Source organism: Plecotus auritus (genome assembly GCF_963455305.1).
Source record: "Plecotus auritus genome assembly, chromosome: 2".
NCBI classification, from domain to species: Eukaryota; Metazoa; Chordata; class Mammalia; order Chiroptera; family Vespertilionidae; genus Plecotus; species Plecotus auritus.
This window is the reverse complement of record NC_137771.1, coordinates 170137359-170164423: the sequence shown is the minus strand read 5'-3', so window position 1 is coordinate 170164423 and position 27065 is coordinate 170137359. Positions and strand designations below refer to the sequence as shown.

The following is a 27065-nucleotide window of genomic DNA, read 5'->3' as shown; positions in this document are numbered from 1 at the left end:
TCCTTCCTGAGGGTGTTAACTGTTTCATCACCTGATGGCCAAGGTCTTGGTGGACTGACTGTCAGAACTGGAAGGCCTTGGGAATGATCTGGCGTGGTGCAGCCTTCCCCTGAGCAGGTGCCCAGGGAGGTGCCCCTGAAGTGGGTGCCCAGGGAGGTGCCCCTGAAGTGGGTGCCCAGGGAGGCGTAGGCGGGCTGGGTCACTTGGCACGTGGAGCCATGTTGGAAGCCGGTGGCTTCGCTGCATCACAGGCTCATCCTGGTTCCCTGTCCCTCCACCCGGTTCTCCCTCAAGGCTCTGCATTCAGTCACCTCCTGCCTTGGGTCCTCTCTTGCATTGTCAAGCCTTCCCCGCCCCCAGCCTGCTAGTTCTCCAGTGGGAGCCCTGCTTCCTTCATCTCATGGCTATAAGAGCACCTACATATTTACAGGAGGCAAAAGGTGGAGGCAGCCCCGTGTCCATCAACAGATGGACCGGTAAGCCGAAGTGGAATATGTGTGTATGGAACATTACCTGCCCATAGAAAGCGGTGACGTTCTGACACATGCTACAGCATGGCTGAACCTTGAGGACATCATGCTAGTAGAGAGAAGCCAGACACAAAAGAACATATATTGTATAATTCCACTTACATGAAATACCTAGAATAGGCAAATTGATAGAGACAGAAAGTAGAGTACAGGATACCAGGGCCCGGAAGGAGGGGGATGGGGAGTTCCTGGCTAGTGGTACAGTTTCTGTTTGGGGTAATGAAGGGGTTTTGGAAAGAGATGGCAGTGATGATTGTCCAACATGGTACGTGTAATTAATGCCACTGAATTGTACACTTTAAATGACTAACATGGCACATTTCATGTCATTTATATTTTACCACAATAAAGAGTCACAACCTTTAAAAAAAAAAGTACACGATAGCTAAAGGGCCTCTTTAACATTTTTTTCTGAACCCTAGAAGGATCTTTTCTCTTTGTCAGCTGAGGCAAAGTCATTGTTTGAGGCTCATATGTAGTCTATGGAAGCCAGAACCAAAGCTACATGTAGCCTACAGTGTTTAAACCAGAACAGATCTCCCTCTTTCCTCCTAGCTGTTTGGGTAGACCTGGCCTACGTGGATTTCATTGGCTCTGTATTCTCCATTTGCATGTGCCACTGATGGTGGGGGCCGGGGGGGGGGGGGCGTGGGGTGGCGCGGGGGGCGGGGGAGGCGTTAGGGGAGGAGGAAAAGAGGGGAGCCCATCCATATCCCCACCACCCCCACTTCCCAGCCCTCCTTCTCCCCGACCTGCACTGGCCATTTTGAGTTAGTGCTTTGGTCTAGTGCAGCCTTGGGCAAACTATGGCCCGCGGATCCGGCTGTTCTATCTGGTTCTCTTGCTCTCCCCTCCGCTCCTTTACTTTGAATTTATATTAGTTCACACAAACACTCCATCCATGCTTTTGTTCCGGCCCTCCGATCCAGTTTAAGAACCCATTGTGGCCCTCGAGTCAAAAAGTTTGCCCACCCCTGGGTGAATTCTTTTCACCCCGTTCACAATTATTCATGGGGAGCATTCCTGCCTCCTTTGTCTTATTGACCCTACCTAGTTCGTAATCAAGGCCACATTCAGTCAGCTTGTTCTCTGATCCTGCATCCAGCCCAGTGGTCTTTCTGACAGTTCTGAGGAGACCCAGTTTGCTCAGGGGGAGGATGGTGGGTGCAATGCCTATCTCCCCGCCCCCAGTTGGTCCCCCACTAGCCCCACCCTCCAACCAGGGTGCCCACTCTTCCCTCTTACAGATGTAGAGCTTCTGTAAAGAATTTGTTTAGGACAAAACCCTCTGTGGCCGGTCAAGTCTGGCACCTGCTGAGCTGGGCCAGGAGTGGACTCACTCTAACACCCATGTTGGGTCCCGAGCTTCCCCCGCCAGCCTCTCGACAAGCTGTCTTCTCAGCATTTATTTACTTTCTGGAAGTAGACCCCAACCTGAGAAGTTGTTGGTGGAACAGACTCCTCTTCTGTTTCGTTATTTCCCTTTCCGTTTTCATGTTGCCCATTGGCTGTCTGCACAGTAAGACATAAAGGGGCAGTTCTCCCTGTTGGGGTGCATGCAGGGCAGCCTGGCCCTCCCTCCCGATGCAGGGCGTGGGCCTGGCACTAGCACGGTCGCCCGGCCTGCAGGCGGACTGACAGCGCTGAGTCGATTACCTTTGCAGGTGTTTGCCATGAAGCTGATGGACTAGAATTTTCAGTGTCGCTCTGCTTTCCCTCTGAGAACATTGGCCCTTTACCAGATCTCAGTGTTTATCGTATCTCCACGGTTTCTCAGTGGTTTTTCCCTGAGATGCAGCCGTTCCTCAGGTACCCCGCCGGGTACAGGCGCCACAGAGCCAAAGCCAAGCAGTTCCGTCGGTCGTGGCTTCTTTCTCGATTTTATTGACTTTCCCACTTCCCCCAGACAATGTGGACTTACTTTCCCAAATCGTCCATATTGTAACCCTTTTGAAGAGAGAAGTGTGAAGAAAGTGGCGGCTGAATTAGTGGTCGTCCGGGGTCTGCCAGGGAGCCATTCCCACTCCTTCCTGCTGGGCGTTTCCCTTCCTACCCGCTGAGGGCTGTGGTCGCCTTTCCACCTGGGTCTGTCCCATCTCTTCCTGACACAGCGTGGCCCAGTTCACACGCAGCCTCAGCTGTCTCGCTGAGGCTCATTTGGTGCCTTGGTCTTCATCTTGTCCCGAGGTCCTGGTCTCGTTCCCAGAGCACATCAGCTGCCCCCCGGAACCCAATGTCTCTGGGGTGCCTTGCCCTGAACACTTCCTCCTGGTGATGATGCCTTGTCTGAACCTGCACACGGCACCCTCCCCTTCCCTTGGCATCCGTGCCGCCCTGGGCCCAGAGCTGCTTTCCTAGAGAGCCATCCTAAATCCCTGCCTGCCATCACACGTGGTCCACAGCCTCAGAGAATTTGAGATCAGAAGGGGCCTGAGCAATGAGGCATCCCTGACACCCACCTGAGTCTGGACTCCCTCTATCAACCCTGCAAGGCATGGGCCAGCCTCTGCTTGGTCACCTCCAGGGATGGCGAGCTCACTCACATCTCCCTCCTTGGCCAGCTCTGACTGTCCCATCACTCTCCCTGTGGCTTCTGTCCCATCTTCTGTGAAGCAGCCCAGGCCTGCCCCTGACAGTGCTGCCACTTTAGCCACCACCACCCAAATGGGTAGGAGAGGGTGGCTCCCTCCTTTCCCCACAGGCGGATCTGGGTCCCCTGCCTTCACTGGGGCTCATTAGCACATCCTTTCTCGAAGGCCAGACTCCTTCCCTGCAGTTTGGGACTTGGGTACAAAGAGGCCCAGGAGTACTCAGCCACATACTTCTCTGCACATGTGTGCACACGTGCATGCATGTGTGTCTATCTCCCTCATCCTCCAGGCTGCTGGTTCCCTCTTAGTTTGCATCCTACTGACTCATGGGACTTGGATGTCTGTACAGTCTCCACAAAGCCTCTCCTGTCCCCACAGCCTGAAGGTGGCTAAGTCTCACCTGGCTGGCTGTCCTCTCCACCACTCCACCTGACTGCCGCCCACAGTGTCTAACACAGGGTCTTACGACACTACCCCTCACCTCTTAAGTATCTTCTGTCCTTAGGATTCCCACCCTCACCTTTCCACCACCATGCTCAGGGCCACCTTTTGTCTAATAGGGAGAGGATGTGTTGTCAGACACGTGTTTACTGACGTTTGAGCCAGGAAGTCTAGGGTCCAGATCCCAGCTGTGCCACTTGAGCTGGGCTTCCTGAGCTTCTATCAGGCGTCCTCAAACTACGGCCCGCGGGCCAAATGTGGCCCGCCAAGGACATTTATCCGGCCCACCAGGTGCCGCTGCCTGTCCTGCTTAGCAGCCGACTGGTCCCGGGCCCGAAGTGCGCATAGGAATTTGTTCATAGCTTTTTTTTTTAAAACTATAGTCCGGCCCTCCAACGGTCTGAGGGACAGTGAACTGGCCCCCTGTTTATAAAGTTTGAGGACCCCTGTGGGTGGTTTTTATTGCATCAACTTGGCAGGTGAAGAAAATAGGCGCAGAGAGGTTAATAAGCTGCTTTCCCAGTTCCTGGAGCTCAGAGGCGGCACAGCTGGCATTGAAACCCAGGTGGTTCTTGACTCCAGAGCCCACAGGCCTTCCCCTCCAGGACACTGCCTTTGTTAGTATGCCCAGCTGACCTCTGAGAGGCCAGGGATGGGAGCAGTGGTGTGACGCCTGGTCAGCTTCTGCCTGCCTTCTTTGGCCTCCAAAGTTTTCATCTTGTAAAAGACTTTTCTGCTTTTGTATTAGCTCTTTCTCAAAAAAAAAAAAAAAAAAAAGCTGTTTTCTTAAACTTTTTGCCATCAGATTTCATCACCTTCTTTCATCTCTGCAACAACCTGGCTCGACATCACAGACGGGAACCAGGCGCCAGCCAGGGAAGTTATTGATTTGCCTGGAGACTTTCAGAGTGGCCAGGATCAAAACTGTCCCTCACCCAGCCAGGGTTTATTAATTATGTCCCTGCTCCCGTATTTATATTACATTGATTTGAGTTCATTAGACTGGGACTGTGCTGGTTTGGAATTTCTTTCATTGATCCTTTTTCTGAGCTCTGATTGTGAGCAAGCATTGAGCAGCTAGTTTGCACAGACACAATGTCCTGCCGTAAAAATGCCCTCCAGGGTCTGCCTGTACCCCCCAAGGGGACTCTGCCCCGTGTGAAGTTTTGTCATCCACACTGCAGTTATTAGTAAAGGTGGGATTTAGGCTCAACATGCTGATGAACTTTTTAATTACAGGAGATTTCAAAAAGCAGCAATTCCTGGGTTCTGGTTGAGGTTTTACAGTCAAGAGTGAATCTTTTGAAAGAGTGACAAGGGACATTGGCCTGTAGCAAGGCAATGCACTAAGACTCAATCATTCACTAGATGTTAGAATGACATCCTGGATTGGATTTTTTTAAGCCTGCAGTTCTTCTCCTAGCCTCTGGGTGGCCCCTGTGGGGCTCCTGGTCCCCCTTGACTAGGCAGCCCATGGGCATATCCTGCTCCGATCCTTGGTGACTGCAGGATAATGAAGGAAGCCCTTCAGTTGATGGATAGGGTGATCAGAACTAAAACAATTCAAGCAACATGGGTGGAGGTGGGGATGGAATGGCAAAATTTGAATCAGGCAAAGATTAGAAACCATCTGTCACATCATTTCAGAGTGAGATCCTGATGCCAGTGCCAAACTGCTTCCCCCAGCTGTGAAACCCAAAATTCCTTTAATAGGAAACAAGGACCTTAATTCTTATTGGCAACATAGCTCTTTAGAATGCAAACTAAATTTTCTATTGAATTTAACAGCTTACACAGCACTTTCCAATGCATCATTTCCTTGAGTCTTCTTAGCCACCTTGAAGATGTTCCCTACTTACTGACGAGGAAACTGAGGCTCCGAGCCCTCCCTGACTTTCCCAGGATCAGACAGCTAGGAAGAGGCCTAGCAGGATTCTTACTATGTGCTTTATTGAGATATAATTTACATACCATAAAATCCACTTTATAAAGGTGGCTGGAATTGTAATTTAGTAGTTTCTGGTATATTCATAAAGATGTGCAACTATCATCACTATCTAATGCCAGAACATTGTCATCATCCCCCAAAGAAACCCCACGCCTATCAGCAGACACTGCACATCCCCTGCTTGCCACAGCCCCAGCAACCACTAATCTACTTTCTTTCTCTGTGAATTGGCCTGCCCTGGACATTTCGTATAAATGGAATCATACAATATGTGGCCTTTTGAAATTGGCTTCATTTACTTAGCATCGTATTTTGAAGGTTCATCCATGTTATACCGTCATGTAACAGCCCTTTATTCCTTTTTATGGCCAAATAATACTCCATCGTGTGGCTAAAGCACATCTGTTGATCCCTTCATCAAACTGTTGGGCTCTTGGGCAGTTTTCCATTCCCCCGGGTCTGCCGGCTTCTTCTTAGTCTAGGCTGGTTGGGAGATGCGGAGGACATGGCAGACAAGGCCAACTGTGTCAGACTTACTGGGGCCCGTTCATATAATTACCAAAACCGCTGTGAGTCTTTTAGTGATGTACAGTTTGTTTAGTTGAAGGAAATACAGGGAGGGTTGGGCGAGGGAAATGGCAGATCCATGAGCGTCCTGCTGAAAAGGGCTCCCTGAACTCACTGGCCCGTGGCCCACCCTCCTGCTCACAGGCTGCTCTGCCCCTTCTCACCAGCTCGCCCCCTTCCTCCACACACCGGACCTCATCTCTTTCTTCCGAGGAGACTTCTGACCCTCTGTGGCTCCTCAGCTGCCACCTTCTGCCCCTCCCTGTTTGTAACTCCCAGAATTCACAGTGGGTACCAGTGCTTTTCCCTCTGCTTCCCTGTTGGAGTCAAGAGGGCATCTTTCCTTCTTCCTTCCATCCTGCTTCTCTCACCTGTAAGGTCCTGGTAGACCCGCTCCTGGCCAGCTGCACAACCTGGGCTGTGGGTCCGGAAGCAGTGGTGCCAGGCAGGAGGCTCGCACACTGGAGTGCAATTCAGGAAGGGCCCTGCGTCAGCTGGCCAGAGACAAAGGTGACGGGAGGTCTGGTTCTATGGTGGTTGTGGAGTGCCCACTGAATTCTGTTCTGTGTCTCTCTCCCTCTCCCTCCTCCCCCCTCCCCAGCTCTTCCCAGGCCCCCTGCAGACCCTCTCCAGGAAGATCGTGCGGTCCAAGATGAACAGCACCCTGGTCGGGGTGTTCACCATCACCCTGGTGTTCCTGTCCTCTTTTGTCAACATGGTGGGTAGTTCCACCTCTCCAGCTCCATTGGGTGAAACTGGGAGAGCCCTGCACCTCTTGAGCATGGACTGGGAGGAGAGTCTCCCCCAGACCCTGGAGTTCTCCCTCCCAGAAAGTCTTCTTTGGGCCCCACCTCAGGTCTGGGATCAGGTTTACTCCTAAAGCCTCTCCGATCTCTGGAAGTCCCCAGGGGATGTGTAGGAGCCCCGCCCTGGGCATTGCCTGGTCCTCAGCCTCTTCCAGGCTCCTCCTGTCCCGGGTCGGGATCAGGCTGCACCCAAGGTGGAGAGTGAACAGGAACCCACTGCCCTGTGGGAATTGGCCTGGTCCCACAGCTGACCCTCTCCTCCCCGCCCCCAGTTCATGTGCAACTCCCAGGACCTGTTCGGCTGCCTGGCAGATGAACACAACGTCAGCACCAGCCAGGTCAACGCGTGCCACGTGGTGGAGTCCGCCGTCAACTACAGCCTGGGGGACGAGCAGGGCTTCTGCAGCAGCCCCTGGCCCAACTGCAACTTCCCCGAGGTACCGGGCCGGAGGGGCGGGTGCAGATGGAGAACCTCCCACCCACCCCCTCTCTGCCCTGGGCTGCTCTGAGGGACAGTCAAGGGCTTCAAGGTCACTGCCCTTTCAGTGACCTCATTTCCTCAATCTCTCTCACTCCACGTGCCAGACACCAGTGAAGGAGGCCAGCCTCCTCAAGGCAACAGTAACACCAACAATAGCACAGCCCTGCTCACATAGTACTTACCACCTGGAGACGCTGTGCTGAGCGCGTTACATATACATGTACTCCTGTCATCTTCACAGCAATCCTGTGACATGGATGCGGCTATTATCTCGTCTATGCAAATGAAACCGAGGCACAGACAGCTTACATGCTTGCTCAAGGTCATGCAGGTAGTAAGAGGCAGAGCCAGACTCCTACCCAGGTCATCTGGCTCCCGAGTTCGTGCTCTGAGCCCGGGGGTGGCGCTGTTTCTGGACCCTGGGCTTGGGCAGGACCCAAGGCTGCCTCTGGAGAACCGGGCCAAGCCCCTGCTGTGGGTCAGAGAGCAGGGCCACAAGAAGGTCACCCCTTCTAAGTGTACAGTCCAGTAGCTATTAGTGGAGTCACAGACTTGTGCAGCCATCATCATGATCTAATTTTAGAACATTTTCGTCACCCGGAGAAGAAATCGTGTTCCTGTAGCTTATTGGGTTTAACAGTGGCTCTGAGAACCCTTAGGAAGCAGCGTGCGTTAAATGCCTGTGGTCCGTGAGCTGCTCCAGGCACCTCACTGCGTTTTCTTGGGGACCAGTTTGCAAGGGAGCAGCAGGCTAGGTTTCCAATGCAGAGCATCCCCTCCATGTACTGGGTGATTCCCACACCTCAGTTCCCATTTCATGTGAAGCCTGTAAGATGATGGCAGTTTTGCCTTTTCCTGGGGAGAGGGTCCAAGCATTCATTCAACTCCCAAGGGGCCCATGGCTCACAAGGGTCCAGAACTGCAGTGCGGACCCGTGGGCGGCCACAGTGGCGTCTCTCCCGTCCCCAGGAGGGAGCCTGGTTGGCCTTGCAGCACAGACAGGACAAGGGAAACTCAGTGAGGAGCAGGACTCTGCGATGCTCCCTAGACCAGCGCTTCCCCTCCTCCTGTCCCTGGGCCCAGGCCAAGCGCTCCCTCTCCCTGGTGCAGCCAGGCCACACTCCACAGGCACCTGGTCAGGGGGAGCAGGCCTAGGCCTCGCAGCCACCCACCCTCCACTCCTGCCTCTGTTCCTCCCCACATCTGGCCAAGAGCCCGCAGGAGCTGCTGCATGAGGGCTATTTGCTGAGAAGCAGAAGCTGTTTCTGGTCTCGCACTTGTCCCTTGGTGGTTGCTCCAGGGAAGAAGCGGAGGAGCGGGGGAGGAGGGCATTAGCAGAGCCTGTTCTAGCTCCCCGTTTTCTGGAGATGGGTGGTCCAGCTGTCAGTCTTCGGTCCTCACCAGGCCACCAGTTTCAGCCTGCTTATCCCTGCTGGCTACATGCTCCAGGCCTGACCCACCCCACATGGCTGTTCTGAGTCACAAACGCTGAGGCCCTTGGGCAGCCCAGCATTAAGCCTTAGACTCCTGGTTGTCTGGGCTCTGGGTCCCAGTGGCCATCCAGGCAGGCTCTTGGTGCCCCCTCCCCATCCCCAAGGATGGGTTTCTTATCGTTGGGCTGAATTAACTGGGTCTGCCTTCCCTACTCCTTCCTCTGCCCCTGTTCCTGGTGGTGACTTGAGGCTGGTCCCTCCCCTTTTAATCACAGGGGTCCTCTGCAGCCCCTCTGGGGGTTCCTGAAGGCCCGAGGAGTCAGGAAGTCCAACCTGGGGCCTACCTCACTGCCAGCCACCGCCTTTTGGCCTCCAGCCAAGGCAGAGGCAGTGAATAGCGAGTCCCAATGTCTGACTCAGAAATAATGATGCTAAATTTGAAAGCCAGAACAAAATAATAGATGCTGGCATGTCTGGGATTAGCACTGGGGGCGGCAGAGCAGAAGGGGCCTCTGAGTCTACCTGGATCAGCCCCTCGGTTGTCTGAGAAACTGAGGCTCAGAGGACAGAAGACACTTCCCCCAGAGGAAATCGTTCAGGGCCACCGCCCCTCGTCTGAAGCCTGCCAGGTCAGATGTGTTTTGGATTTTCGAACTTTTCAGATATTAAAAGGTTACCTCTCACCCCCAGTGCAGTGTGAGTAGCAGCTGATAGTGAAACATGGTAATATTTCTGCAGCAAAATGTATGAATAGTCACAGGAAGCAGGATAAAGATGAGAATTAGCGGCACATCAGGTGGGTCAGGTTGCCACCACATCAGTTAGGAAAACTTTCTGTTTTTAGAGCTTCGGATTTAAAGCTGCAAATCGGGAGTTTTGGGCCTGTGATCCCCACAGTTATTGAGGGTGCAGGTCACTGCACCAAATGACCTCATCTTGTGTAATCGTCACCATGTGCCCATGAGATAGGGGATTTTGCAAACAGGGAACTGAGGTTTGGATACATGGCCCAAGTCACACAGACAGTTCATAGTGAATCTGGATGTAACTCAAGTCGACCTGAGCCTTGATCTGTGCTCTAACCATGGGCCCTACTGACAGTGCTGGTCAAACCCAGCCCGGAGCCCCATCTCCTGGTTCCTCAACAGGGCCCTTCACATCACACCACAGGTTTGCATCAGCAGAACTATCCCCAGGGGAGGCTTCACGGAGGCGGGCTCAGGCTGGATGGATGCTGGGAGGCGGGGAGGGCGGGGCCCGGCCGCTGAGGCCTGCTGCTCTCTCTCCCTAGTACTTCACCTACAGCGTGCTGCTTAGCCTGCTGGCCTGCTCCGTGTTCCTGCAAATCAGCTGCATTGGGAAGCTGGTGCTTATGCTGGCCATCGAGCTCATATACGTGCTCGTCGTCGAGGTGCCCGGTGTGACGCTCTTTGACAATGCCGACCTTTTGGTCACTGCCAATGCCATGTAGGTGGCACCCTCCTCAGACCCCCACTGGGTCTGGGCATTGCAGAAAGGTGGGAAGAGCAGGAGGCTGGGCCCTGGGCTGGGGGGGGGGGGTGGGGAGTGGGGGGACGTGCAGGTAGAGTGTCCTGTGGCTCCCCACTCTGACCACCTAGTTTCTCTCTATTTCTCCCTTTCCCAGTGGCACAGTGGCCTCAGGGTGTCTGGCCCCACTGTTCCCTCCAGTTTCCTACTCAGTCCTGCCCTTGGGCCTCAGATAATTGTCCCTGACGCTTCCAGGGCAGCCTCTGAGGAGCTGTTTTCACTCCAACTGCTTTTGCACCCTGTGTCCAGGGGTCAAGGTTCACAGGGTTGGCTAGCAAGGTCTTTGGGAGCAGAGAAACGGCCTCTGTTTTCATGGACCCTGCATCCCACCTGGCGCCAGGCCCTTGGACATACATGATCATTTCCCATCCTCAGCCACCCCATGAAGTAGGCAGCGCTGCCAGGGACATTGGGTGGTTTGGGCCGGCTCAGAGGCTCCTGCCTGTGAAGGCGAGTGGTGAAGTCCCACAGTCCCGGGGGGAGGCTGGGTGTGGACGCAGGGCCCCAGGCTCTCTAGCTGGCCATCAGCCTGGCCATAGAGCAGCAGATGTCAGATTACTGAGGGGCAAGACCTCTATCTAGCTTTGGGTCAAGTTGAGTTTCAGTCTCAGCCTCAGATACACATGTGGCTATTTTGCCTGAGCCTCGTTATTTCTCCCAGTAAAATGGGAATAATAATACCCATAGTAGTAAAATGTATGTAAAGTGTAGTATGATATGCAGTACACATCCCCCCACCCAACACGCACTCTGGAAGCACGAAGAATGTGACAGGTCTGTCCCCTGAGGAAATGTGGCAAACTGCTTCTCTGAACCAGAGGAAGGGGCCCATTAATCCCAAAATACGCACCGTGGCCTGCCGTGTTTCAGGCACTGAGCTAGGCAGTGAGGTACAGGCACTTCCTGTGAAGCGAGTATCACCAGAGGAAATGAAGGTATAATGAAGGATCTAAGACAGATTCGAGCGAGAGCCTCTGGTGGCTGCGTGGGCTGTGGGCAGATGACAGGGAGGCAGTGCAGCGCTGGGAGCAGTGCAGGCTGCAGTCCCGAGGAGGAGAGGAAGGTGGTCTGGGCCTTTCTACCCATGGGTCCTGGTGGGAGTGGGAACTTTGCCTCTTCTTTCTTACCTGCTCCTTCCCCCACCCCTAGCCTCCCCTCTCCTCCCCTCCCCTCCCCTCCCCTTCCCTCCCCTCCCCTCCCCTTCCCTCTTCTCTCCTCTCCTCCTGCTGAAGTAGCAGCAGAGAATGGAGGTCATTTCTGGGCTGGGAGACCCTGGCTTGGCTCTAGGGCATCGTTGTCCTATAGACGAATAATGCAAACCACAGATGTAATTCAAAATTCTCTAGTAGCTGTATTAACAAGGCCACATGCACTCAGTCCTACTTTAAGCTCAGTAGCCCCATGTGGTCAGTGGCTGCCATCCTGGGCAGTGCAGTGTGATCCTCCTCCTCCTCCTCCTCCTCTGGGCAGCAAAGGACTGGGCTGGGAGAGGTGGATGCGCCTGGGTCCCCAGGGTCCCAGGTAAGGGCTGGGTAGTGTGTGGCCACGGAGCCCAGATGCTAGGTGGTACTGGGCTTTCTGCAAGCCTCCCATCTGGAGAGCTTCCCTGGATCAGGAGGGGTGCTGGGGGTGGGGGCGAAGGAGCACTAGCAGTGGGAGCAGCAGTGTTGGACATGGGGGTCAGAGCAGAGTGGAGGTCAAAGCAGGGTGGGGGCACAGCAGAGTAGGGGCACAGCAGGATGGTTGGACACAGCAGGGTGGGGGCAGAGCAGGGTGGGGGGACAGAGCAGGATGGGGGCAGTTCAAGGTGGGGGGACAGCAGGGTGAGGCACAGCAGGATGGAGGACACAGCAGGGTGGGGGAACAGCAGAGTGGGGATCAGAGCTGGGTGGGGGGACAGCAGAGTGGGGATCAGAGCAGGGTAGGGGGGACACAGCAGGCACTGAGCTGCTGAGTGGCCCTGAGCAGCCCTCCCCACTCCTGTTCACAGAGACTTCAACAACAACGGGACCTCCCAGTGGTGAGTTGATGTCCTCTCTCTCTCTCTCTCTCTCTCTCTCTCTCTCTCTCTCTCTCTCTGGTTCCCTGAGTTCTCAGGGAGGGCCTCTCCCTGCCCTTCGCATGGAGCAGCGGAGCCAGCAGAGAAGGCAGAGGTGCCCAGGTGGGAGGGGGCTTTGTGGCGGGTGGCCCTCCCCTCCCTCGTATCAAGGGGACCTCATTGGGTAGATGTCCTTTTTTTTTTTTACGATCCCCACCACCCCAAGATGATCTATAGACTCCGCGGCCGGGGCCTCGGGACCTACAGGCCATTCCACAGGCTTCCCCTTAAAGCATTCAGCCTCAGGCTCTTTCCCAGGAGCATGTGTCCACCCTCAGGCCTAGAAGGACAGGAACCAGTGCCCCCTCACCCCCGGCTCCATGAGGGGTTAGGCCCTGCATCGGGCTGCAGTCAAGATTTGAGCTCTTTGCTGGCACAGGGAGCAGGGTTTGGGATGGCTGCTTTTATTAAGAGTGGGTTTTTTTATGTTAACAGAAATATAATTAGATAGTAATTACTTAGCATTTTTGGAGCTCCTACTGTTAGACAAAAGGTTTGTATATAACATTTTTAATTTTTAGCACATTTGAAATGTGGGCATTGTTATTCCACGTTACAGATTAGGAAACTAAGGTGCAGAGAGGTTAAGAAACTTGCCCAAGGCTGCCCGGAGATGGCCAGTGTGGCCTGCCTTGCTCCCTTGTTACTGCGCCCACGGCCCCTGTCTTGTCCGCTGAGAGACCTGGGATGTACACGTAGCCTTTCCCAAGGGCCTCCTTCACCCTCTGACGTGACCAGCGGGAAGGTCCCCAGGGGAGTCAGGAGTTGGGAGAGGAGCCATGGCCGCCGAGCTGCAGGCATGGGCGGGGCTGGGATGGGGTTCCCGTCAGGAAGGCTTGCAGAGGCACACCTCAGGCCAGGTTTGAGCAGGAGGTCAGGAAAGGGAGGCCACACAGTGGGCGGAAGACGAAAGGCCCGAGGGGCCCCGGAGCCTGCCATGAGGTGCCAGGGCATCTACCTCCTGCCTGCAGCCCTGAGCACGCGACCAAGGTGGCGCTGAAGGTGGTGACGCCCATCATCATCTCAGTCTTCGTGCTGGCCCTGTACCTGCACGCCCAGCAGGTGGAGTCCACCGCCCGCCTCGACTTCCTCTGGAAACTGCAGGTGGGTGGCCCTGGGGCTAGAACTGGGGTGGAGGGGGGCACCCAGGCCTCACAGCACTTTGTGAGTGAGCAGCTCATCACCGGGGCTCGGCTGGGTCTTAGTTCTGCCCTGACCAGGTGTCCTGCTCAGGCCTTGTCCCAGCAGACCAGCACCCCACGTCCCAGCAGGTCTGCTCCCTGCCCTCTGGGGCCAGGAGGCAAAACCCCAGAGCTTATTCCAGCCAAACCCACTCTGGACAGTGCTGGGCTTTGATGGGCCCAGGAGATGTGCTCTTGTCACAGATACTGTGTGCATTTAGAGTCGTGTGGACAGGCCAAGTCTGTGGTGGGAGCAGCTAGGAGGGTGGGTGAAAAGAGTGGCAGGAGGGGAGTAGGGACACGCAGCCCTGTGTCCCGGAGGCCTTAGTGCAGGAGCCTGGCCGGGTGCAGAAGGAAGAGGGCTGAATGTGACCAGAACTGAGCCAGATTCTCCAGGCCGGGGATGAATGGGAGGGGCATCAAAGACCATCGACAGGAAGCTCGGCCAAGTGGCTGTGCCCTGGCCCTGGTGAAAGTGTCTCAGAAAGGGGCAGCAGTGGGTTCTGGGTGCCCAAGTGGGGCTGAAACCCACCAGTGTCCTGCCTCCAGGCTTCGTGCCCTGCACCCTGAGGGACCCACCTGCAGGAGGGGACACTGCTGGGCCACTCACAGGGCGCTCCAGGTGCAGGCAGCGGCTCTGGTTACCTGGCCAATGGCCTGAGAAGGTCCAGGAGAGGGCGCCCAAGCTCACTCAGTGCAAAACCCTGGTGTGTGCAGGTGGCCTCGGTCCCGTTATTCCAACCCAGCTCTTGCAGGACATAGCATAGCTCGGTCTCTTTGTCTCCCCTGGCCTGGCCCCTATGTCCAGACCACTTCTCCAGCTCATCTGCAACTGGTTAGGCCTCCTCCATCCTCATTCACGTTGAGATTGAAGTCTTCTGGCCAGGGCAGGAGGCCCTGGAATTTCATTGGGTGCCAAGGGAAGATGGGGTATCTGGTTGCCCTGCTGCTGGGTGTTTTGCATGAGGTCTGGCTGAGGTTTCCACTGAGGACTCCAGTGAGGACACCCTGAAGTTGGGGGAACAAGTTTTCCATGGGAATGGCCCTCAGAAGCCCTGGGTGGGGCGGGTCCTCAGGGATAAGGCTGCAGTGGCTCTTCTATGCTACAGAGAGGGGCATGGGGGCCTCCGTGGGCCCCTGGTCTGAGGCCCACACATATGTCCAGTCCCTATTTCCTCAGCATCCCTGGACTGCAGCCCGGCCCCGCAGCGGTGCTGAGGGTTTGGGGAGGTTTGGAGACCAGGCTGTTCTCAATCACGCCTCAGCGCGTCTGCAGCTCCAGAGACACGTGTCATTAGTGTTTCTCTCCACACATGGCTGCAGACACAGGTTGATTCCACTTATCTCTTCTCCCTGTCCTCCTCCAGCCCCACAGCTCTGCTCCCCCCACCATTTTTACCTTTTTGGGGGAGGAAGTTTTTATAAATAATTTAAAACCTACAGAAAGGTTACAAGAACAGCATGGAGAGTTCCACAGTCCCTTCACCAGATTCCCTAACCATTTTTTCTGCATTTGCTCCATCGCCCCGCCCCCACCCTTCTGACAGGATGCCCCATCACCCCCATATTTTCCAATGTGCACCTTCAAAAAGCAAAGACGCTCCATCGTCACCCCCACTCAACCTCCCAGTCAGGAAATCAACACTGGTGCAGCTTCATTCCACCCAAAAAGCCCATTTGCATTTTGCCAGAGGTCCCAGTTCTTTTAATTTTTTTTTTCTAATTCTCACCTGAGGATACATCCTTCATTGAATCCATAGAAAAAGGAAAGAAGAGGAGGAGGGAGGGAGGAGAGAGAGAGAGAGAGAGAGAGAGAGAGAGAGAGAGACATCAATCAGTTGCTCCACACACGTGCCCTGACCAGGAATCCTATCCATGACCCTTTGGTGCACTGGATGATGGTCCAACCACTGAGTCACATTGGCCAGGGCAGTGGTCCCAGTTCTAACCCAGGATTCTTTGCATTTAGTTCATATCCTCTCAGTCTTTTCTTGTCTCTCAGTCCTTGCCAGCCTTAAAGAGATCCTTGTCTGTGACCCTCAGATGTTGACATTTCCATGTCCAGACTCGGGTCACACCTTTCCTTCTTGGCGGAAAATCATGAAATGATGCTGTTCCTTCTCGGTGCATCACACTGGGGATTCCACTGTGTTGACCTGTCCCATCCCTGGTGACGTTAACCTTGATCACCCACTCAGTGGGCGACTGTCGGGTTTCTCCACTGTCAGAACTCCATCTTCTCATTAGCACTTTGTGGAAAGATTCTGATTGTACACCAATATTCCGATCCTCAACAAATCTCCACCCGCCAGTCTCAGCATCCATCGCTGACTCCTGCCTGACTGGCCGTGATGACACGCGTCCGTCATTCCTCCCACATTGTGAACTGGCATTCTGCTATCAGGAAGAGCCTCCTCCCCACTTACTTAGTCACTTATTTATCTGCATCAGCACGGGTTCATGGATTCCTATCCAATTCAGTGGGCTTTACTCTGCTCCTCTCATTACTTTAATGCTTGAATTCTCCAGGGTGTGTGAGTTTCCTCAAGTTGGCTTCTATGTTTTGACTTGTCTCCATCATTCTTTGAGCATTTGCTGACTTCCTGGCACAAGACGATGCCTTGGGCTCATCACGTATTTCCCCTGCTACAGCCCAGCAATCACTGATTTCTTCAGAGAGCCCCAATTCTCTGTAGTGGGGAATGGCACTTAGAAACCAAGATCAGGGTGCTCAGTGTGCTCAGTGCTTGAGGTCCTCTCTGTGGACAAAGCTAGGAAATACATGTTAGTGTATATGAACATATGAACAAATGTACGTGTAGACATACGTATACTACCCCAGTATCTCTCTGTTGATACTTAAAACCATGAGTTTATACCATGTTCAGTGCAACACCTCAGGCTTCTTTCTAGCCTTCCTTCCTCCATGCTTACAAACACATCTCTGCAAGTGAGAAACCTAGTTCCCATAGATTTACTCATTTGCTCCATGGAGCCAACCTCCCAACGCCTCCAGCCCCCCCTGTCTGCCCCACCACGCCCCTCCCCTTTCACCACCTGTGGTGTGTGTGCTGAGCATGCCACCTGTGGTGCCCATCCTCTGATCCCTGCTTCCTCAGGCACCAAGGGCTCTTCACAAGGCAGGGAGGGGGGAGAGGAGGTTGGAAGGGAAGTGGCTGGACCCCTCCTCCCATTTTGAAAATAATTAAGAAGGCCTGTGCACAGGTGTGTGGGTGTGAGGGTCATCGTCTGTCTACCCGCCGGGCATGTCAGCCTCTCTTCCCGGAAGCTCTCCTACAGGCTCGTGATGCTTCCATGTCCCTCCATCTCCCATCCTGCTCTGGGGCTTTGGGAAGGGGGACATCAAATCAATACCAATAGTCAAATACCTGAATGCAGGTCTTTGGGGGGGTGGGGGGGACAGGCTGTTGGCCCACCCCCATCTCGCCCAGCAGCCCATTTTGCTGTTGGATCTATGGTCATGGTGGGCGGGTAGGTGCTGACAGGGAAGCGGGGAGGCCTGGGGTCCATAGCTTCCCTGAACCCCTGCACCAGGAACACCCTTATCCGCAAGGGCCCCTCCTGGCAGAACCACTGGTCTCAGTTCCCTGGGGACAGCCCACTCTTGTCCTCCTCCCACAGCACTCCCCCCTGAGCCTTCCTGCCCGGCCAGAGTCCAACCCTAAAAGCATCTGGCTGTGTTGGCAGCTGCCCAGCATTTCTTGGGCAGAATCCCCCAGATGGTGGACGCACCTGGCCAGGGCCTGGGGGTTTGGCCTCTGATCCCATCGTAGCCATGTCCCCGGGGTCCCCGCCCCCAGTCTGCACTCCCACTCTGCCTGCCACTCTGGGCAGCTGCTCTCTGGGAAGGGCATGGGTCACATTCCCGCCACCGGCTGGGCTGGAGTGCCACTGAGTCCCCAGGATGTGGTCGACGCTCAACCATGGAGCCACACTGGCCGGGCTCACACTCTCTTTCCTAAGTCACGCATTGCTTGGCCCACCCTCTGACCCGTCCTCTGTCACAGGCCACGGAGGAGAAGGAGGAGATGGAGGAGCTGCAGGCCTACAACCGGCGGCTGCTGCACAACATCCTGCCCAAGGACGTGGCTGCCCACTTCCTGGCCCGGGAGCGGCGCAACGACGAGCTCTACTACCAGTCGTGCGAGTGCGTGGCCGTCATGTTCGCCTCCATCGCCAACTTCTCCGAGTTCTACGTGGAGCTGGAGGCCAACAACGAGGGTGTCGAGTGCCTGCGGTTGCTCAACGAGATCATCGCTGACTTCGATGAGGTGCGGGGCAGGCCGAGGGGCACTCGGGTCCCTGGAGGGGAGGGAGTTAGGAGATCTGGTGCCCCCTCTCGCCTCTCCAGATATGACCGGTGACATCAGGAGCCCTGGCTGTGGTGTCCCAGGCACCTTGCATACATTCCCTCCCTATCACCATGTCATAGATGAGGAAGCTGAGGCCCACGGTCATGATGTGTCTTGCCTAAGGTCACTGCCAGTAAGTGGCAGGGCCGGTGTCAGCCCAGGGTGTTTGAATTTGCACCTGAGTTGCCCATTGATGCCCTGCCCAGCTGACTTGACAATTATTCCCATCTTCCACCCTTCCTCTCGGGTCCCAGGCTGGGACCCAGCCTTTGAGAGTCTCAGGAAGGAGCAAGTCCCAGGCTGAGGGAGGAGGCAGGACAAGATGCGAAGCCCTGAACATCGACGGCAGAAACAAAGCTAGGACGTGCCAGGCAGTGGGGATACTGTGCCCATTAGGGCAGCCTCGGCCCTGGGAGCTCACCGTGCAGTGAGTGTGAGGAACAATCCCAGTGCCATCCAGGGCCTGAGCATAGCGCTCGGAAAGGAGAGGGATGAGGGAGCTGGGGCCAGCAGTGTGGGAAACAGCCCATGACTCCTGGGCAGTGAGGTGACTGGAGTCGGCCCAGATGGGCACAGTCCTCTACAGCAGCGAGCGCTGGAGGAGGCCTGGCTCTGTCAGGTTGCCCGGGGCCTCGCACTGAGCTGGAGCTAGAGACAGGCCCTCCTGCAGATTGGGGAGACACAGGGGCTATGCTGCTGCACTTCCCCGTGACCACAGTGCCCCAGACTTGGGGGTGACCCGGTTTGGCCTTCTTCAGATCATCAGCGAGGATCGGTTTAAGCAGCTGGAAAAGATCAAGACCATCGGCAGCACCTACATGGCCGCCTCCGGCCTTAATGATTCCACCTACGACAAGGCGGGCAAGACGCACATCAAAGCTCTGGCCGACTTCGCCATGAAGCTGATGGACCAAATGAAGTACATCAACGAGCATTCCTTCAACAACTTCCAGATGAAGATTGGTGAGCTGCCTGGGAGGGCTGGGGGCGCAGAGGGGCTCCTGTCCCTCACCCCCATTCTGCATTAGTGACCCATTCCAAGCATAGGCTGGCATCACAGTGCATCCCTGCCCAAGGGGGTGGGGTGGGGCCCATCACACAGAGCACACTCCTCCTGGAGCCTAGGGGTGTCTTGTCTGCGTGCTGCTGTGCGGGTGACATGCCCAGGACACCTCTTTCTGAGTGCCCGCCTCACGCCCACGTTGGCAAGGGCTGGTTGGACCCGGTGTGGGCCTGCCCGAAAGGGGTGCTGCGTGCTGGCGCCCAGGGCCTTCTGGTGGCCGCCCCAGACTGGCTTAACAGCAGCATTTTATTAAAAGTGTTCCAAATTCACTCAGTACAAATGAAAAGCAGTGAAATGAAATTCTTACCCATTTTAAATACAAAATGAACATAGTACAAGTCATTTGGTTTGCAAATTTATAAAAATATTGAACATAACAGTCCTACAAAACTGTTGGCAAAATGAATATAGTGAAATATTTTAAAAACTAAACATGAAAGGAATCATGTAAAATGACAATGAAATGATTGTTTTAACATCTGAAAAAACAAACGGGTCGGCAGGGTTACTGCTGAGTTCCCGGCGGTCCCTGTGTGAGCACCATCTCCTAGGGACCGGGAGAGCTTTTCTAAGCCGCATCAGCAGGGCAGAGAAACAGTGAGCATGTCAAGTCTCCCCTGGTCCTCTGCCAACCGCCTCGGCCCTCGGTGGGTGGCTTCGAGGGGCTTGCAGATGCCGGGGTGGTGCCCCCGGGTGGGAGCTGGCTCAGAAGAGACGGGGTGCCGAGCAGAGGCCCTGGCCCGTTTCACAGTCAGGGCCATATTCTCCCTGTGCAGAAACTCTTTGAACCAAACCCTATATAATTTTTTCGGTCTTTAATTTTGTTGTTTTATTATTCCAACCTTGTACTCTGACAAGTTTCAGCTCTGCAGGAGAGTTGAAAGAATAGCACAGTGAAAACGCATGCACATGGACGCAGGCAGGCAGGCCCCACCTGCTGTAGCTGCAAAGTGATTTCAGATTACGACTCTGAACATGCTGCTCCATAAAGTTCAAGGTGTTTCTGCAGCTCCTTTTGTTCTTAGCATATATCTTACCAAGGACATCCCGGCAGCCAGTGTGCATGGTTTCGGCAGTAGGGATTTTGCTTTGCTGATTGTTGCTGCCCTCCTCTTCTTCCTTTTTTCTTTATTTCAATTACAGTTCACATTCAGTATTAGTTTGTACTGGTTTCAGGTGTACAGCATAGTGGTTAGGCAACCATAGACCTTACAAAGTGGTCCCCCTGATATTTCAAGCATACACAGTGATTACAATATTATTGACTAGACTAGAGGCCCACTGCATGAAATTTGTGCACGGTAGGGGGGTCCCTCAGCCCGGCCTGCACCCTCTCCAATCCAGGACCCCTCAGGGGATGTTCGACTGCTGGTTTAGGCCCAATCCCGGACATCCCTCTCACAATCTGGGACTGCTGGCTCCTAACCACTTGCCTGCCTGCCTGCCTGATCGCCCCTAACCGCTTCTGCCTGCTGGCCTGATAGCCCCCTAAACCTGCTTCTGCCTGCTGGCCTGATAGCCCCCTAATTGCTCCCCTGCCGGCCTGATCGCCCCTAACTGCCCTCCCCTGCCAACCTGATCGCCCCTAACTGCCCTCCCCTGCCACTGATCACCCCCGAACTGCTACCTGCTGCCAGCCTGATCACCCCTAACCGTCTCTGCCTTGGCCCCTGCCACCATGGCTTTGTCCAGGAGGACTTCTGGAAGGTGTCTGAAAGATGTCAGTCTAATTAGCATATTACCCTTTTATTAGTATAGATTCCCTATGCTGTACTTTGCATCCCCATGACTATTTTGTAACTACCCCCCTGCACTTCCCAATTCCGCCACCTTTCCCACCCAACCCTCCACCTCCCCTGCTGCCCTCCCCCTCTTGAGGGTGGTGGGGTGAAGGGTGGTTTCTGAAAGAACAGACCTTTCTACTTTTCAGACTTCTAATGTATTATAAATGCCCTGGTATGTCTCAAGCCATAAATGATTCAGATTTCAATTTTTTTAAAAAAGGAACACTAATTCACCAACATAAATACTGGTATCTCAGTCCTCAAAATTCGCACATGAAACCAAAATATTGGATTGCTAACCATCAACATTGTGATTATTATTGGCCTTGGAGACATTTTGTGGGGACTGGGCTTTGTCTGAACGAGCGGCTCTGGTAGCCGGGGGCCCTGCACCCGGGGACTTGGCCGGGTTCTCACTTTGCATTGGTTGCTAGAAGGCCCAGCAAGGGGTCTGCCTCACCTGACATGCAGCCTGCATTTCTGTGTTAACTTCACCCCTGGTTTCATGAAATGGCTATTCTTATTTTTTTTGCACCCCATCTTTTCCTACATTGACTTGTATTTTTGTAAGCTGCCTCCCCTCCTTCCTCGGGCCAGGACTGGAGACTGGGTGACAGGTAGACAACTATCTGGGCAGGCAGCTGGGAACCTCGGGTGGCAAAGAAATGGGCAAGTTCTGGTATTCTGAGTCTAAACTGAAGGTGAAAACTTAAATGCCACTGAGAGAGGGATGATTAGGGAAAGGCAATTAGGTGATGCACAAGGTCACTAGAAGCCTTGCAGAGGGCAGTCCTGGTGATGGCCATGCAGGAGCTGAGCATTGCCTGGGTGGCGAGGACACAGGTGCAGTGGATGTGTGAACAGGTTCCTGTAACCTTGAGTTACAGCATTTGATAGGAGCAGAGGGTTAAGCAGGGCCTCGGGGCTGGAGGACCCTGGCTATTTTCAGATGGAGAGTCCAAGGGAGAAGCCGGCTGTGCGGAGAGAGGAATGGGAGTGAGGGCCAGCGCTGGTCTGATCCTGATGAGCATGCTGACTTCTGTCCCCTGCAGGGCTCAATATTGGCCCCGTGGTGGCTGGGGTGATCGGGGCCCGCAAGCCTCAGTACGACATCTGGGGCAACACCGTGAACGTGGCCAGCCGCATGGACAGCACCGGTGTGCCAGACCGCATCCAGGTGAGTGCAGGAGCGTCCACCACCCGCCACCCCAACATCGGGGCCTCTGTCTGATGCTTAGTGGTCTTTGGGGCAGGCCGCCCACAGTTTCCAGTCAGAATTTCATTTGAGAGTTGATTGGGTGGTTGGCACTGATGTCTTTGAAGCTTGGAGAACCCCACTGGGTTCAGGCTCCCAGCACCTTGGACAGATCCCCAGGCCTGTGCGGAGCCCTCTACTGCCACGGAAGGAATGAGAGGGCATAGCAGGGAGTGCTAATGCCACAACCCAGGCACACAGAGGGACAGGAAGACGACCCAGGGAGCAGGGACTTGCCAGCGAAGCCCGCAGCACTCAGGGCCTGGTCCATCCCTGGGACAGTGCCTCCACCAGCCCCGCAGCCACGAGCCTGGCCAGAGGCCCGGCCTTTTCCTCCTCCCACAGCCTTTGTAAGCCGCTGCTTGTGATTCCCAGGCCAGCCGCTCTTCCTCTGCTGTTCTTTGTTTTTCTCAGAGCTTCCTGATTCGTTCTGCTTCAATCTGACAGCGGAGAAGCCTGGACTGGGCTTAGTCCTGCACCCCACCTTCCCATACCCCAGTTCTCTGTGAGCTGTGGGCAGGCCCCTTAGCTTCCCTGGCTTCTGTTGTCCCAAATGCTAATGGTGCTTTTTTATGGCCTTCTGCTCACACTGACACCACTCAGATGTCCCCTAACTTCTCTCTTGTGTGGGGACTCTGAACACAGGGGTTGGCTCTGAGCATGGCCCTGGCCAGCCCAGCCCAGCCTGGCTGGCTTGTGGGTGCTGTCGGAGGGGCCTGGTCAATGGTCTCTCCCTCCCCCTCCATCCCTGTGCCAAGGGAGAAGGGACAGCAAATGGGAACTGGGGATCATGAGGGGAGATGAGAAGAGAGGAACATGTGTTTGCAGAGCTCCTAACCTCACCCACGACAGGTATGAGGGATGCTGTCAGCAACCACACAATAACCCAGCACCTCTCCTTGCATAGGGTCTCGCCACTGACGAATACTCTTAGTGCCACGGCAGGGTCATCGCCCCGCAGCCCACCCAGAGGTTTCTGGCCCTTTCCTCCCTGGCCTGGTGGCTGGGCTGGGCCGGGACACTTGCCGGGGAGTTGCCCTGGCTGGCGGAGGAGTGCTGGCCACACTCAGAAATGGCTCTTGGATCACCTTGTGAGGCATTTGTCCTCTGCTGCTCCCGTCACCCCTCTCCTCCCCCTCCCCCTGCACACGTGCCGTGTGATCACCGGAGCCACCTGTGAGTTCTCCTCTTCGTTCCAAAAGCTGAAGGAGAGACGGGAGGTATGCCATGGAACTGAATCTGGCCCTGCCCGGCCCTAGCTGTGTAACCTCAGGCAGTGGCTCAGATGTTTTGAGCCTGAGGTCATAGTACTTCACTCATAGAGTAGGTGAGGTAAGCATCCTCAAGCTCTCTGTGGGTCACCTAAAATACTTCCGCTCTGTCGTGGAGGGAGACCTTGGAAAACAACCTTCAGGTGCGTGGTTGGGTTGGGAGTTCCTCCCACCGACTCAGCCTCTGCACTTCTCACGTGGACGATGGCCACGCTGAGCGGCACTGCAAGGGCACAGCGAGGCTTGCCACTGGTGGCACAGCGTGGAGAGGCACTCTCCTGGGCGAGCAGTGTCCGTCCCCGAGAGCCCGGGCCAGGGAGCTGCCCTGCCCTTCTGTGTCAAAGGCAGCTGTGCCCGAGGGCAGATTCACGGCTCCGGTCGTGGATGGCCTGTCCTCCCTCCTCCTTTGCCTCCTCAGGTCACAACGGACATGTACCAGGTGCTGGCTGCCAACACGTACCAGCTGGAGTGCCGGGGTGTGGTCAAGGTCAAGGGCAAAGGCGAGATGATGACCTACTTCCTCAACGGAGGGCCCCCGCTCAGTTAGCAGCTGCCAGCCAGCGATGCCAGGCAGCTGGCCTCCGGAGAAATGGGACGGCTTCTTTGTGTGCCGGGCGGGCAGGTGGAAGCCCGCGCCCCCGCCCAGGTGGCCGCGCCCGTGAGATTTTCCACGTTGATTCCAAAAGCAGTTTCTGCCTTCGTGGGCGGGCGGCGGCCTCTGGCCCAGGCCGGTGCCTGCGTCCTGCGAGCACCACGCTGACCAAAGATGACTCCCTCTGTAGAAGACTCCGCTGGACGCGACCTGGATCTTGAGTTTTCTAACGGGTGCTGCTGCTGCGCGGGTGGAGCAGCTCCTGGCGCGTGGATCTGCGCATGGCCACCCAGCGCTGAGGGCAGGGCTGAGGGAGAGGCCTGGGTGGGAAGGCCAGCGACTCTGGCTGGAGGGAGCCTAGGGGCCCTGAGGGGTCTGCTTTTCTACACGAGCCTTTAAACTTCAGACAGACCTGGCCCTGCCCCATGGAGGCAGCCACCGGGCAGGAGTGCTGGCTTTGGAAGGACTGTGGCCTTCACCGCAGTCCCCCCCTCCACCCACACACACGCACAGACAGTGCCCCTCTGAGGGGAAGAGAACTAACTGCGAGGGGGAGGCCAGAGAACTCGAAGCCAGGAGTGGCGGTTCTGAGAAAAGGAAAATATTTATTAAATAAAACAAAACCTGTTTCTGCGCCCTTCTTTAGCCTCTGCTAGTTGTCCACGTGTGAGAGACCCACAGGCAACCGGGGATGCTGCTGGGGAGGGAGGCCGGGGTCCCAACTTGTCTTTTTGTATTTTTTATTTTGTATTATTGAAAACCTTGGAGATCTAACAAATATACCAAATTCTATATTTTGTAAATTCTCTATATTAGAACACAGCTGTGCTGCACAGCGGGACGTGTGTGTGCTCATTTGTATGTACGTCGAAGTGTGCACGGTGTGTGTGCGCCTATGTGTCTGATGTGTCTGTGCTGTGGAACTGGTCACATACAGGACGCCTGTTTTCCTCACTTTGGATTTGGCAGTTTTGGGTTTTCCCAGGTCCAACCAGAGCAGGGAGCATGTCCTTTTGTGGTACCATATGTTCATTCAGATTAAGTAGGAGGATGCCTGGACACATTGCCCCATCTCTCTCTAACACACAAACACACACACATCACTGCCCCTGGGTGAAATGCAAATGGAGTAAGAAGGAAACAAAAGGCTGCCCTCCCCTCTCAGGCTGAGCTGGAGCAGCCTTCGGGAGCAGATAGCATGGCCACCCACCCGCCCACTCCCTGAGACTTCAGCCCTTCGCTGCCTGCAGGTGGGCCCTGGTGCTCAGCCAGGTGGGGGCGAGGAAGCCTGCCTGCCTCTCTCAATTGGCCGAGGTGCCTCTCCCGAAGATGGTCCCTCAGACTTAGGGTATAATGTGGAGCCCGTAGGTCCAGGGAAAGGGGTTGGCATTGCCCTCCACCTGCAAACCAGACAAAGGAAAGGGTGGAGCCCAACTTCAGAGTCCACAGGGCAAAGCCAGCAGAAATCTTGGTTTGTCTGTTTTTGTTTTGTGTTTTTTTTGCGGGGGGAGTGGGGGCAGGGGACAGTTCAATATACGAAGGAAAAATTTCTATTTTTATACCCTATGAAGGAGGCATTTGGAAAATGATATACTATCAGAGATATTTTCAAACAGAATCCTTGGGGCCTGTGCCCAGATCTTTTCATTGCTTCTCAGGGCAGAACTATTCTCACCTCCAACACAAGCTGGAAGGGGGTGCGGTGGCAGCTGTGTGCCAGCTGCTGGGACATGACTCTGATGCCCACCTGCTCCACCTCTGGCTGGACACTGGCACTAGCCTCTCCCATACCCATCGCCCACCCGTCCGAACACAGCTCTGAGAAGCAAGGCCATGGGCCCAAAACTGCCAGCCTGAGTCTGTCGCACCTTTGCTGTTCCGCCCTGAGTTCTGCATCGGCCTCTTGCCCTCGCCAGGCTGGCTTTCTCCACGTCTTGTTCTCCAGTTCCCACCCCCATCACCTGCCAGGGTGCTGGATTTTCATTTTGCTTCCAACCTGAGTAACGTGTGGTGAGTGTGTGTGTGTGTGTGTGTGTGTGTGTGTGTGTGTGTGTGTTCAGAGTCCCTCCCATGTTCCCCCTGTTGTCATGACCCCCACTGGCCTCCTGGGGGCCCATCCTCCACCCCTCCACCCCCCCAGCAGTGACTGGTGACCATGTGCAGTGCTGGCTTTTTATTCCCTCTAAGGGGTGTGCACTCTTTTTACTCCTGCTCTTGCAAAAAACGGATACAATTATGATTTCCCATGGAAACTGAAAAATCTATTTGAGTAATTTAACTATTAAACACTTTCACTGGTAATGTGTCCCGGTCTGATTTGCTGCTTGGGCTGGGGCCTTGTCTCCATCTGAAGAACCGTGCACTCAGCCCTGGGCTGGGGCTGGAGAGGGAGCTGTGGGCGGCAGGAACCTACTCGGCGAGGGGGACAGCATGCGGCTGAGGGGAGGATGTCAGCAGAGACTGCAGGCCTGTGGCAGCCTGGCTGGCCGGAGACCACGGCTGCTCTGGCAGGAGCCAGCTCCCTGGACTGAGGGGCAGGTGCCTGGGGGCAGGAGGCTGAATAAGGAGAGGAGTGAAGAGGACAGGGAGTGAGGATGGGGTCAGGAAAGATCCAGGGTCTAGGGAAGGATGTTTAAAACATTAGCCAAACATGTCTCTGTGCTAAGGGAAAGGAAGTTGAAACTGGAGAGAACGCAGACCACTGAAAGCACCAGAGGAGGCGGGAGGGAGGAGATGCAGGCGGGAGGGGACTGGTTTGACCTGGACAGCTAACAGGTAGCTACCACGTACTGAGCACTCTGTGCCAGACACCAGGATAAGCACCATCCAGACCTCTCAGTTCATTCAAAGCAAAGCAAGTCTGCCTGCTGAGCCCATGCAAGTAACTGCCAGCATGCCCAGCACTTCTCCACCCTCCCCGCTGAGGAAGGGAAAGGGCCCTTTCAGCAGGTCCTACCTGCTGCACCATCACCTGCAGGATTCAGGAAAGAAGACCAGAGGGGCTTGTGCCGATGAGGTTGAACACAGTGAGAACGGAGGGGCCAGGGAAGAAGACATCACGGGCTTCGTTGCAACAGTGGCCACGTGGGGACGGAGATGTGGC

The 27065-nt window shown here is 55.2% G+C and overlaps 1 protein-coding gene across 3 annotated transcripts in view; it reads left to right on the top strand.

The window, feature by feature from the left end:
* The window catches only part of ADCY5 (adenylate cyclase 5), a 150204-nt gene extending 125401 nt beyond the window's left edge, over window positions 1-24803 (top strand). For all 3 annotated transcript variants that reach the window (XM_080658294.1, XM_080658293.1, XM_080658292.1), the window contains 9 exons: window positions 6679-6795; window positions 7156-7320; window positions 10089-10264; window positions 12336-12365; window positions 13415-13547; window positions 17653-17916; window positions 18756-18960; window positions 21897-22021; window positions 23789-24803. In XM_080658294.1, the coding sequence (XP_080514420.1) occupies window positions 6679-6795; window positions 7156-7320; window positions 10089-10264; window positions 12336-12365; window positions 13415-13547; window positions 17653-17916; window positions 18756-18960; window positions 21897-22021; window positions 23789-23917 (1344 nt within the window). In that variant the 3' untranslated portion in view covers window positions 23918-24803. The remainder of the gene's footprint in view (window positions 1-6678; window positions 6796-7155; window positions 7321-10088; window positions 10265-12335; window positions 12366-13414; window positions 13548-17652; window positions 17917-18755; window positions 18961-21896; window positions 22022-23788) is intronic.
* Window positions 24804-27065: the final 2262 nt, after the last annotated feature.